This window comes from Balaenoptera physalus (assembly GCF_965194825.1).
Source record: "Balaenoptera physalus genome assembly, chromosome: 9".
In the NCBI taxonomy this organism is placed as follows: Eukaryota; Metazoa; Chordata; class Mammalia; order Artiodactyla; family Balaenopteridae; genus Balaenoptera; species Balaenoptera physalus.
The window spans coordinates 12976965-12990322 of record NC_138888.1 but is presented as its reverse complement, the minus strand read 5'-3'; the positions used below and the strand labels follow the sequence as shown (position 1 = coordinate 12990322).

The 13358-nt window shown below is 36.2% G+C and overlaps 1 protein-coding gene and 1 long non-coding RNA gene across 2 annotated transcripts in view; one reads left to right on the top strand and one right to left on the bottom strand.

Annotated features, from left to right (window-relative positions):
* The window catches only part of LOC309667003, a 1042512-nt gene that overhangs the window by 952893 nt on the left and 76261 nt on the right, over positions 1-13358 (bottom strand). The gene's annotated exons all lie outside the window — the stretch shown is intronic.
* OPRM1 (opioid receptor mu 1) overlaps positions 11751-13358 on the top strand; it is a 42968-nt gene continuing 41360 nt past the window's right edge. Inside the window, 1 exon segment of the mRNA XM_082475054.1 lies at positions 11751-12316. Coding sequence (XP_082331180.1) covers positions 11847-12316 — 470 coding nt within the window. The 5' untranslated portion in view covers positions 11751-11846.

The window sequence follows — 13358 nt, the reverse complement described above, 5'->3', positions numbered from 1 at the left end:
TATATAAAGAGTCAACAACCAGTTGCAGTCAGAATACTTTCAAAGAATCGTGTATGAAATTCAAAGGAGAATTGACAGCTATGTACATTTAATTTAAATCACCAGTGCAAGTGTATATGAGAGAATAATTAGTTTGAAAAATTCTATTAGCAAAGTCATTCAAGTGCCTGAAATAATCAATGCATGTTGGCAAAACTTATGAAAATAAGTTTTATGAATTTATTCATATAACAAATATTTATTGAGAACTCCCTTTATGCCAGAAAAATTCCCTGCCTTCATGAAATTAATATTAAATAGTAAAAAACTATATACGTCCAAATAAAATACATAATAGGTTGGCTGGTGACAAGTGCTAAATAAAACTTTATTTTATGTAGTAAAATAAAGTTGCAATGGTGTGTCTGTTAGTTATCTATTACCACAATATTGCGGCATTCAGCAATAGGTGTTTATTGCATGTGCATCAACTATGCTGATCTGGCTGGGGTTGGCTGGCTGTAGGATGATGAAGTTGATCTCAGGTGAGGTGATTGGGGTGACTCAGCTCTAATCCACGTGCTTCTCAACTTCTGGGAGGCCAGTCTGAGCAGGTTCTCAGGGCCTTGGAAGGGGTGTGAGGGAGCAAATGCAGCCTTCTCAAGAAGCCTTGAGACCTAGACTCAGAACTAGCACGCTGTCACTTCTAATTCATTCTACTGGCTAAAGAAAGTCATATTATAGAACCTAGACTCAAAGAACAGTGTAGGTCATCCCACCCACTGGGAGAGAGAACTGGAGAGTCAAGAGTAAACAGTATGGATACAAGGAGAGGTAAAAATGGGGCCAATGATGCACTTACAGTGTGGAGGCTACTTGAAAAGAGTGGTCAAGAAAGGGGTTATTGATCTCTTTGATCCAATTGATCAGACACCTTAGGGAAGTGAAGGGGTGAGCCACTGGCATATATAGAAGAAATACCTCAAGTGAAATGGCCATGAGGCAGAATGGAGAAAATGAAGAGAAGTGGTAGAATATGGGGTTACAGAGGTGGTAAGGGAGGTGAATTGGAGCAAAGATCCTTCAGGGCCTTGTAAGCCCTTGAAAGATCTTTGATTTTACTCTAAGTAAGATAAGAAGACATTTAAAGATTATGAGAAAAGACAAAACATAATTTAATATTTAAGGAATTTACTACAACTAACGTAATGCTGGGTAGGCTAGTGGTTGTCATGAAAATTGAAAGATTAATTGAGAGCCATAGAGAGATATGCACTTATAGACAATAGGAGGAATTGGTAATTTCTACATGTGTGATCCTATATACAAAACTATGTATACAATACCTTAAAGGAAATTGAATGGTTATTGAAGGTAAAGTGATTTACAACCTGCTTATGCTGAATTTAGAAAATAGCCCAGCTAAGCAAAGACTTCACTATAGCTACGACCTTGGATGTATTACTGCTAGGCTCATTGAGCACAGATGTCCTTTACTTTATGTAGCATATGCATTTCTGAAAAGTTTTCTGGAGTTTTGGATTTTTAAAGTGAAGTAATTTCCCAATTGTTATAATTTAAAATATGTAACTGCATGCAAAAATGAATTGAAATTCCCCAAAATAAAAAATTGCCATAAACAATAAGAGAATTTAATAAAGTAGCAGGTAAAAAAGTGAACATACAAAAAGCAATATCCTATGTGTATATAAATATAATCAAATAGAAGATTTAATGGAAAAAGGCCACATTTGCAACAGCAAAAATAATAGTAACAATAATATAAAATACCTAGGCTAAACTTTAAGAAGAAATAGCCACACCTCTATGCAGAAGTCTATAAAACACCCTTAAATGATGTACAAGTAGATGTAAACAAATGAAAAGATATACCATGTAATTACATAGGAAAAATCAACATCATAAATAGATCAGTTTTCCCTAAAGTAATCTAGAGATTTAATACAATACCACATGTTAACTAGAATGAGAACTAGACATGTTAACTATAAAGTTCATTTGAAAAGATAAACAAACAAAGATACTGAAAAAGAAGTGGGGGACTGGCTAGTTTTATCAGTTATTAAAATACACTATAGGGTCTCATAACAGTGTTTCATAAAAAGACAGACAAATGGAACAGAATAAAACATTCAGAAATAAACCCCATTACATACCTATACACAGGTAAAATATAGAATACAATAAAAGGGGCATCTCAAATCTGAGGAGAAAGATAAACTTTTTAGTAAATGGAATTACAATATCTGGAGAGCCATATGGAAAAAAAGATTAAAATTCCATTCCTTATACCATAAATGAGGATAAATTCCAAAAGTAGATTGTAAAAATAAAACATGTCATACTAGAAGTCACTATGGCTAAATTCCTATAATCTGGGAGTGGGAAATTTTGACTCCTTACTACTCAAAGTCCAGAAGTAATACAGGAAAATATGGATAAATTTGAATACATAAAATAAAAAGACACTTTTAACATGGCAAAATATACCATGAGCAAATAAAAAAGACAAATGACAAACTAGGAAAAATATTAGCTAAAGCGTTAACACCCTTAATATATAAAGAGCTCCTAAAATAAAGAAGAAAAAAGACTAACAACTCTTTTTTAATGAAATAGAAAACTGTACAGAGAATACAAAGAGAACTAAAGGCAAATGACTCAACTCTAAGGAAAGATGTTCAACCTCACTGATAAAGAGATATAAAAATTAAAACTCCACTGACATATTCTTTCTCCACTACTAGAAAATCCAAAAGGTTGAAACCACATTCTGTTGTTAAATCAATGAAGAATCAGGCATCCTTATATAATTTTATTATAGCTAAAAAATGTAAAATTCCTCAGGAGAGAAATTTAATAATATCTAGCAAAATAACATATGCATTTACCTTTTTTTTGTTAACATCTTTATTGGAGTATAATTGCTTAACAATGGTGTGTTAGTTTCTGCTTTATAACAAAGTAAATCAGCTATACATATACATATATCCCCATATCTCATCCCTCTTACGTCTCCCTCCCTCCCACCGTCCTTATCTCACCTCTCTAGGTGGTCACAAAGCACCAAGCTGATCTCTCTGTGCTATGCTACTGCATCCCACTAGCTATCGATTTTACATTTGGTAGTGTATATATGTCCCTGGCACTCTCTCACTTCGCCCCAGCTTACCCTTACCCCTATCCGTGTCCTCAACTCCATTCTATAGTAAGTCTGCATCTTTATTCCCATCTTGTCCCTAGGTTCTTCATAACCTTTTTTTTTTTTTAGATTCCACATATATGTGTTAGCATACGGTATTTGCTTTTCTCTTTCTGACTAACTTCACTCTGTATGACAGACTCTAGGTCCATCCACCTCACTACAAATAACTCAATTTCGTTTCTTTTTATGGCTGAGTAATATCCCATTGTATATATGTGCCACATATTCTTTATCCATTCATCAGCTGATGGACACTTAGATTGCTTCCATGTCCTGGTTATTTTAAATAGAGCTGCAATGAACATGGTGGTACATGACTCTTTGAATTATGCTTTTCTCAAGGTATATACCCAGTAGTGGGATTGCTAGGTCATATGGTAGCTCTATTTTTAGTCTTTTAAGGAATCTTCATACTGTTCTCCAGGGTGGTTGTATCAATTTACGTTCTCACCAACAGTGCAAGAGGGTTCCCTTTTCTCCACATCCTCTCCAGCATTTATTGTTTCTAGATTTTTTTGATGATGGCCATTCTGACTGGTGTGAGGTGATACCTCATTGTAGTTTTGATTTACATTTCTCTAATGATTAATGATGTTGGGCATTCTTTCACGTGTTTGTTGGCAATCTGTATATCTTCTTTGGAGAAATGTCTACTTAGGCCTTCTGCCCATTTCTGGATTGGGTTGCTTGTTTTTTTGATATTGAGCTGCATGAGCTGCTTGTAAATTTTGGAGATTAATCCTTTGTCAGTTGCTTCATTTGCAAATATTTTCTCCCATTCTGAGGGTTGTCTTTTCGTCTTGTTTATGGTTTCCTTTGTTGTACAAAAGCTTTTAAGTTTCACTCGGTCCCATTTGTTTATTTTTGTTTTTATTTCCATTTCTCAAGCAGGTGGCTCAAAAAGGATCTTGCTGTGATTGATGTCACAGAGTGTTCTGCCTATGTTTTCCTCTAAGAGATTGATGATGTCTGGCCGTACATTTAGGTCTTTAATCCATTTTGAGTTTATTTTTGTGTATGGTGTTAGGGAGTGTTCTAATTTCATTCTTTTACATGCAGCTGTCCAGTTTTCCCAGCACCACCTATTGAAGAGGCTGTCTTTTCTGCATTGTATATTCTTGCCTCCTTTATCAAAAATAAGGTGACCATATGTGCGTGTGTTTATCTCTGGGCTTTCTATCCTGTTCCATTGATCTATATTTCTGTTTTTGTGCCAGTACCATACTGTCTTGATTACTGTAGCTTTGTAGTATAGTCTGAAGTCAGGGAGCCTGATTCCTGCAGCTCCGTTTTTCTTTCTCAAGATTGCTTTGGCTATTCGGGGTCTTTGTGTTTCCATACAAATTGTGCAATTTTTTGTACTAGTTCTGTGAAAAATGCAATTGGTAGTTTGATAGGGATTGCATTGAATCTGTAGATTGCTTTGGGTAGTAGAGTCATTTTCACAATGTTGATTCTTCCAATCCAAGAACTTGGTATATCTCTCCCTCTGTTTGTATCATCTTTAATTTCTTTCATCAGTGTCTTATAGTTTTCTGCATACAGGTTTTTTGTCTCCTTAGGTATGTTTATTCCTAGGTATTTTATTCTTTTTGTTGCAATGGTAAATGGGAGTGTTTTCTTAATTTCTCTTTCAGATTTTTCATCATTAGTGTATAGGAATGCAAGAGATTTCTGTGCATTAATTTTGTATCATGCTACTTTACCAGATTCATTGATTAGCTCTAATAGTTTTCACATAGCATCTTTAGGTTTCTCTATGTAGAGTATCATGTCATCTGCAAACAGTGACAGTTTTACTTCTTCTTTTCCAGTTTGGATTCCTTTTATTTCTTTTTCTTCTCTGATTGCTGTGGCTAAAACTTCCAAAACAATGTTGAATAATAGCAGTGAGAGTGGGCAACCTTGCCTTTTCCTGATCGTAGTGGAAATGGTCAGTTTTTCACCATTGAGGACTATGTTGGCTGCTGGCTTGTCATATATGGCCTTTATTATGTTGAGAAAAGTTCCCTCTATGCCTACTTTCTGCAGGGATTTTATCATAAATGGGTGTTGAATATTGTCGAAAGCTTTTTCTGCATCTATTGAGAGGATCATATGGTTTTTCTCCTTCAATTTGTTAATATGGTGTATCATATTGATTGATTTGCGTATATTGAAGAATCCTTGCATTCCTGGAATAAACCCTACTTGATCATGGTGTACGATCCTTTTAATGTGCTGTTGGATTCTGTTTGCTAGTATTTTGTTGAGGATTTTTTGCATCTATGTTCATCAGTGATATTGGCCTGTAGTTTTCTTTTTTTGTGACATTTTTGTCTGGTTTCGGTATCAGGGTGATGGTGGCCTTGTAGAATGAGTTTGGGAGTGTTCCTCCCTCTGCTATATTTTGGAAGAGTTTGAGAACGATAGGTGTTAGTTCTCCTCTAAATGTTTGATAGAATTCACCTGTGAAGCCATCTGGTCCTGTGCTTTCGTTTGTTGGAAGATTTTTAATCACAGTTTCAATTTCAGTGCTTGTGATTGTTCTGTTCATATTTTCTATTTCTTCCTGGTTCAGTCTCAGAAGTTTGTGCTTTTCTAAGAATGTGTCAATTTCTTCCAGGTTGTCCATTTTATTGGCATAGAGTTGCTTGTAGTAATCTCTCATGATCCTTTGTATTTCTGCAGTGTCAGTTGTTACTTCTCCTTTTTCATTTTCTAATTCTATTGATTTGAGTCCTCTCCCATTTTTTCTTGATGAGTCTGGCTAATGGTTTATTAATTTTGTTTATCTTCTCAAAGAACCAGCTTTTAGTTTTATTGTTCTTTGCTATTGTTTCCTTCATTTCTTTTTCATTTATTTCTGAGCTGATCTTTATGATTTCTTTCCTTCTGCTAACTTTGGGGTTTTTTTGTTCTTGTTTCTCTAATTGCTTTAGGCATAAGGTCAGGTTGTTTACTTGAGGTGTTTCTTGTTTCTTAAGGTAGGAGTGTATTGCTATAAACTTCCCTCTTAGAACAGATTCTTCTGCATCCCATAGATTTTGGGTTGTCGTGTTTTCATTGTCATTTGTTTCTAGGTATTTTTTGATTTCCTCTTTGATTTCTTCAGTGATCTCTTGGTTATTAAGTAGTGTATTTTTAGCCTCCATGTGTTTGTATTTTTTTTACAGATTTTTTTCCTGTAATTGATATCTAGTCTCATAGCATTGTGTTCTGAAAAGATACTTGATATGATTTCAATTTTCTTAAATTTACCAATGCTTGATTTGTGACCCAAGTTATGATCTATCCTTGAGAATGTTCCATGAGCACTTGAGAAGAAAGTGTATTCTGTTGTTTTTGGATGGAATGTCCTATAAATATCAATTCAGTCCATCTTGTTTAATGTATCATTTAAAGCTTGTGTTTCCTTATTTATTTTCATTTTGGATGATGTGTCCATTGGTAAAAGTGGGGTGTTAAAGTCCCCTACTATGATTGTGTTACTGTCAATTTCCCCTTTTACAGCTCTTAGCATTTGCCTTATGTATTGAGGTTCTCCTATGTTGGGTGCATAAATATTTACAATTGTTATATCTTCTTCTTGGATTGATCCCTTGATCATTATGTAGTGTCCTCCCTTGTCTCTTGTAATAGTCTTTGTTTTAAAGTCTATTTTGTCTGATATGAGAGTTGCTACTCCAGCTTTCTTTTGATTTCCTTTTTCATGGAATATCTTTTTCCATCCCCTCACTTTCAGTCTGTATGTGTCCCTAGGTCTGAAGTGGGTCTCTTGTAGACAGCATATATATGGGTCTTGTTTTTGTATCCATTCAGCCAGTCTATGTCTTTTGGTTGGAGCATTTAATCCATTTACTTTTAAGGTAATTATCCACATGTATGTACCTATTACCATTTTCTTAATTGTTTTGGGTTTGTTATTGTAGGTCTTTTCTTTCACTTCTGTTTCCTGCCTAGAGAAGTTGTATTTACCTTTTGACCCAGAAATAACTCCAGGAATGTATCTAAGACACTCTGGCAAAAAAAAAAAAAAAAAAAAAATGTGAAAAGCACAGGGCTTTTTATTGCACTAGTATTTGTAATAGCAGAAGTCTGAAAACTCAATGGATTTAATGGACTGTAATATCCAGTTTTATATATAAAATTGTTTATGATAAAAAAATGTATGGAGAAAACAACATTTTTAAAATTATTGTCTTTAAGTCAGGGAGGAAGAGAAAGAGGTGGTGGGTAGAGAGTAGTTAAACTTCTTTAGAATGCACTTGACTTTGTATAATTCTTAGAGTGTATAAATCACTCTAAGAGTTTAAATTTCTGATAATACATATTTTAATGTTTTAGAACTGAATTGAAGAATTTATACTTAAAGTCATTTTCAAGTCTGTCAATTCTAATTCAACTTTTGTAACATAACATTAAATTATATTATGCAGTTAGTCATACATATTTTGGCATGTGTGAAAGCAAAATATGTGTGGACCGTATTTTCACTGGGATAAGTGCTCTATTGTACAGTGGAGAAGCCTCAGTCTGGTGGAGAGTTTCTCAATTGGAAATCAGGTTATCAGACAAAAATCTAAAAAACATCTTTAGAAATAAAAACTTTAATAGTTAATAATTGTATAAGAAAATAAAATTATTGGAGTTTATTCTCTTAATGGTTGTGTTCTCAAGGCTCAAATAGAAATGAAATTCCATATTTTAAGAAAGATATTTAGGCTTATGAATCACTTAAACTAAATGCTTGGATGAATTATTTGAAAGAGTTGATTGAGTTGGACTCGTAGACACCACCTTCAGTCCCTTAAAGGAATCAGATTATTTAGGGTTAATTCTATGATATTAAATAGAGCGTAATAATTTCAATAATTCTTCTTGCTAATCTCCAAGCTACATACAACAAGATATAAAAAACCAAAAGACAAAGGACAAATTCTTTCATACACAAGCAGTCCTGCAAAGATCTCTTTGAAGTTGATTCTCATATTTTTATTTTACAGAGGAGGAAACCCAGTATCAGGAAGCATGAGTAACTTAACTAAGTCACAAGGATGTAAATAGCAGAGCCTGTTTTCTGATTTATCCCAGATGTCTCTCTCTTAAGTTTATCAAGCTGAGGTAGTTTTGAAATTTTTGTTTGTTTGTTTGTTTTATTTTTACCATGTAAATAAGGATATCTGTTCCATTTCACTGGATGTTTATGCAACAATACAGAGATCAGAATAATATTGTATTAAAATGCATTTATAGTCTCATTAGTTATACAAATTTCAACATTAAATAACAGAAAAATCTGTAAACAAATACATAAAATGTTCTTCTAGTGAAACCTTGGATGCCCCTTTTTTTATGAGCTTCAAACCACTGTAATAGTTTCATGTGTATATGTCTGTATTCCTCATTAATTGCTGTTAACCATGTGTTCCATTAACAGCCACTCTCCAAAATATCAGGACTAAGCTGTTAAAACAAGTGTGGGATGATGGCAGTTATATGAATAACTAAAGCCAATATATTTTGAAGTTCAAGGAAGAGGAGGGACTTCTGGTACTTGCCTACGATCCAGCCTAGCTTTTACTGAATGCGTTGCTTTGAAGCAAATATTTTTATGAAAAAATGTATGATATAGGTTTTATATCAATGGTAAATCTTGACTGATAGATAAGTTTTTCTTTCTTCAAATAGAAAATATAGGCTAAGCCAAAAATATCAACAAAATGGCAGATATTGCTAGCATACAGGTAACATAATAAGGCTCAAGGAAACTAAAGGTTATATGGTTAGAATCCATATTATAGAAAATAATTAAGCTTGTAATAAATTGACTTATTTATTTGCAGTCCACCTCCTTTCACAAGAGACTTGAGGTTTCACGTAGACTTGAGACAACTCAGCTAGGAAATGTGCAATTATGGAGAAAAGGAAGAACACCTCATAAGAGTAACTAAGATATAATGTAAACTGGAATTTGAAGTCTTTTTACAGAATATACCAAGTGATTTTTTTTCTATAAAAGCTCTTTTCTGGATTTCTCTAGGCTGTCTTGATATTTGAAAGAGAAATTAAATTTGTTCTGCATTTTCCCAAATTGGATATTGAATAGATGGGGCATACTGAGATATAGATGTTAATACAACTTCAGGGAAGCCTTGCAATCGTGTCCAGAAAATCCTGCATTCGAAACTGAGATAATAATTCTCCTTAATGAAAACTGAGAAAAGTAATAGAAAAGGAAAATATCAAATTTCAGTTAAAAATATATAGTTAAAACACAAAGCTCAAATTCCTACTCCATAGAACAACTACACTTTTATAAAATAGAATGAAAAACAAAAATGTTTCTGGAGAAGGACAATGGAAATTGGATTGCTCTTTGACAGTAGTTCTAGAAGAAAAGTCACATGACCAGTTGATTTATCTACATATAAAGTCCTGGCTGGTTGACAAAATATACTGAGTTAAAAAAAGATTAAAATGTTATCATTAGAGTATACCTGAAGTTTTTAAGCTGTGCCATTTAAAAAATCACTCAAATTATTTTAGATGACATTATTGTCTTAGTCATTTTGGGCTGCTATAACAAAATACCATAAACTGAGTGGCTTATAAACAACAGAAATTATTTCTCACAGTTCTGAAAGCTGGAGGTCTAAAATCATGGCGCCAGCATGGTCAGGTTCTGGTAAGGGGTCTCTTCTGCATTACAGACTTCCAAACTGCTGTCTTCTCATTGTACCCTCACATAGCAAAAAGAGAGCTAGGGAGATCTCTGGGGTTTCTTTTACAAGGGTAATAATCCCACTCATAATGTTCCCACCCTCATGATCTACTTACATCCCAAAGACCCCATCTTCTAGCACCATCACTCTGGGGGTTAGGATTTCAATACATGAATTGGGGGGAGGGGAAAAAACATTCAGTCCATAGCATTTATGAAACATGCTAATTAGTTTTCAACTTTTTTTTCCACTGATGAGAAAATTGTCACTCAGCCAGGTAAAGTAACAAATCCAAACTCCCTCAGCTAAAAAAGTTTTAAAAACTTACAAATCTAAGTTTCACAAAATGATCTGACTTCAAGGCAAGGGCTTATTATACTGTGCTTATTTGTCTTTCACATGAAGTAAGTTTAGACTGAGTCTCTGTGTCCTCAAGAGATTGAATAATGGCAGACAAATTTCAGCTCAATATGAGTGAATTAATATACTAGTTCATAGGAGAATATGTGGTAAGGCATTTTTATTCGTCTTTAGGAGATCTCTGTAGCTTTTTTTTTTTTTTTGCTGAAATTATACCCTTCAACATAAAAAGATAAAAATAATACTGAACACTGGCAAAATCACCTATGATTAGTAGAGTTTACTGGTGTGATCTGTTTTCAAGACAAATGATAAAAATAATATTGGAATTAAATGTTCTTACCAAGCTCCCTACCTCACCCCCATCCCTGCTCCCCAAGAATATAGCTTTCTACAACCAATTGGGGGTATTTAATGATAATCTTTCTGTTAAAATATATATACATAAATATTCCCAGGTACAGAAATGAGAATTACTTCAGAATTAGTGTTACCTTTACCAAAACAAAGACAAAACAAAACAAAACCTTACTCCTGGTTGATTTACAAATTTATTTATAAAGTAGAAGCAATTGTAGATTTAGAGTTGAGTTATCAAATTTTAAAATGTATCAATAATCCTCAGTCTTGTGTGAGCCGTTCCAGTTCCAGATGTCTATGTATCAATCGTTTCTCCTGGAATGTCTACACTAGAAAACACTGAAATAATGCAAATGTTTGGTTTTCACAATCTTCTACTAAGAAGCACATGTAGGAAGTCTGGAGATAAAAACAATAATTAATAATTCCAAACGTATGAGATTTATATATGGAATGTCACCGTTATCTTTCTTTGACTTTTCTGGGTACCACAACTCCCCGATTTCTGTACCCAGTTCCTATGCCTCTTCCTCACCAGAATAGAAATCGGATGCAAATAAAGCTTCTACTCTAGGAGAAATAAGGGAATCTGGAGTAAAGGGAATAGGTTTCCTCTCTAAAAGTTTGTTTTTCATTTCTTTTTCAGAGAAGGAATCACTCTTGTTTCAGGCAGGTTTGAAGGGTTGGAAATTCTCACTTGGTGATAAGAAACACACGGTTACATTTTCGCGGACAGGCGGGTCTGAGGCAAGGAGGGCTAAAGAAGAAGATTTTGTGTACCCTGCCCCCAAACGATTGCTGAGGCAGTAAGGATGGAAGAGCTCTGGGGTGCAGGGTGGTCAGAGTTGCATCAAGTCAATGTCTTTCCTGTCATGTTATACTGAGAATACGGCGCTGGAAAAAGAGTGATGTCAGCCCCCTTTCCTATGCTTTACAGCCGCCAAAAACTAACTCTCTTGTTTGTCTCACTCCCAACCCCTTCTCTCCAACTCCCTTCCTGGTTCTGCCCCTCCTTAGAGGTGTTTGCACAGACGCGTGCCGAGCGGGGAAACCAAGTCGTTGGATCGCTTTGCGCAAAATCCACTTCTCTCTCCTCCCTCCGCTCCAGCCTCTGGATCCCGCACAGCCCTCCTGCCCTCCCCCCAGCGGTGTGGGGTTGACGATGTGTCTGTGTACTTCTAAGGTGGGAGAGGGTTACAAGCAGAGGATCCTGTCAGATGCTTAGCTCTCTCCTTCTGCCTGACTCTCCTGTCTGGCTCCGCCGGGGCTGGTCTATAAGAAATAGCCGGAGCCGTGGCAGCGGCGAGAGGAGGCAGCGGAGGCGCGTGGACCCTGAAAGTCCGGGTGCTCGTGGTTACTCGCAACGTGGTCCCAGCCGGCCGGTCGTCAGCACCATGGACAGCAGCACCGTTCCCAAGAACGCCAGCAATTGCACTGATCCCTTCACGCACTCTTCAAGCTGCTCGCCGGGACCTAGCCCTAGTTCCTGGGTCAACTTCTCCCACTTAGAAGGCAACCTGTCCGACCCATGCGGTCCGAACCGCACCGAGCTGGGCGGGAGCGACAGCCTGTGCCCTTCGACCGGCAGTCCTTCCATAATCACGGCCATCACCATCATGGCCCTCTACTCCATTGTGTGCGTGGTGGGTCTCTTCGGAAACTTCCTGGTCATGTATGTGATTGTCAGGTAAGGAAGGCTACAGGGCTCCGAGTGCAGATTTCAGCGGCTAATAGGGGCATAAAGGGTGTTCGGCGGGAGGATGAGAAAAGGGAGGTCAACAGGGGAGAGTATGGAGGTGACAGGAGGTGGAGAGGTTGCTGTTTGAGTACAAAAACCTACTTTCCTATTCTTCGCTCTGTTGATAAAGAAACAATCCAAAATTTTGGGAACAGAGAAGTTGCTCTGGTAAAACTATAAAGCTCTGGCCAAAAAAAAAGTCTATCTTACAGCTTGCTTATACTGAGCCAAGAGGGCTCTTGGCTCTTGGACACAGTGTCCCACATTCCTTCCAAAGGAGCTGTGGAAACAATAATTTGTGAATAATGGAAGAGAAATTCTAGTTATTTTACCCCTAACTGGGGGGAGGAGGGGCAGGTTTCCTTCTCAGTTCTTTTCAGAGATGAACCTTGGCAACTTTCCTACTCCTGCCGGTCCCAGTGGATTTTGCTGCACCACTGGCCCACCTTCCTCTTCCTTGGTCATAGCAGCCCTTATTCCACTCTTTCTTCCATCCTGAGGCCACACTCATAGAGGAAGTTTTTCTGGTGTCTTTCCACAGTAAATAGTGTCGTTTTGCTGTAACAAACATGATAGCTGTGTTGTCTAGACCAGTTTGCAGTTGGCAGCTGCAGATCTGCTAGGAGAGTCACAAAGTGAATGAGGAATAGGTAGGATGGTTCAGAACTGCAGGACATGACGGTTTTTCAATGCCTCCAAAAGCTGAAACTAGTTAGAAGTGACCAAAGGCAGCATAATTCTGGATTATAAACTATTACATAAGAAGTTGTAATGGTTGCTCTTGAAAAATTAAAAAGTGTCTTTATCCAATGAAATTATTTCAGAAGAGTTTGTGGCCCACTTTCTATTTGCCCAGATGTTCCAGGTTTATTTGGCAAAGAGTGTGCAAACTCTCAGCATTAACTGAGATTGTTGTAAATAGATTGTGTTAGTGTTGATGTGCATAGTCAAATCCTACATGTTAATATGGAATACTATATTTTCACTTTTG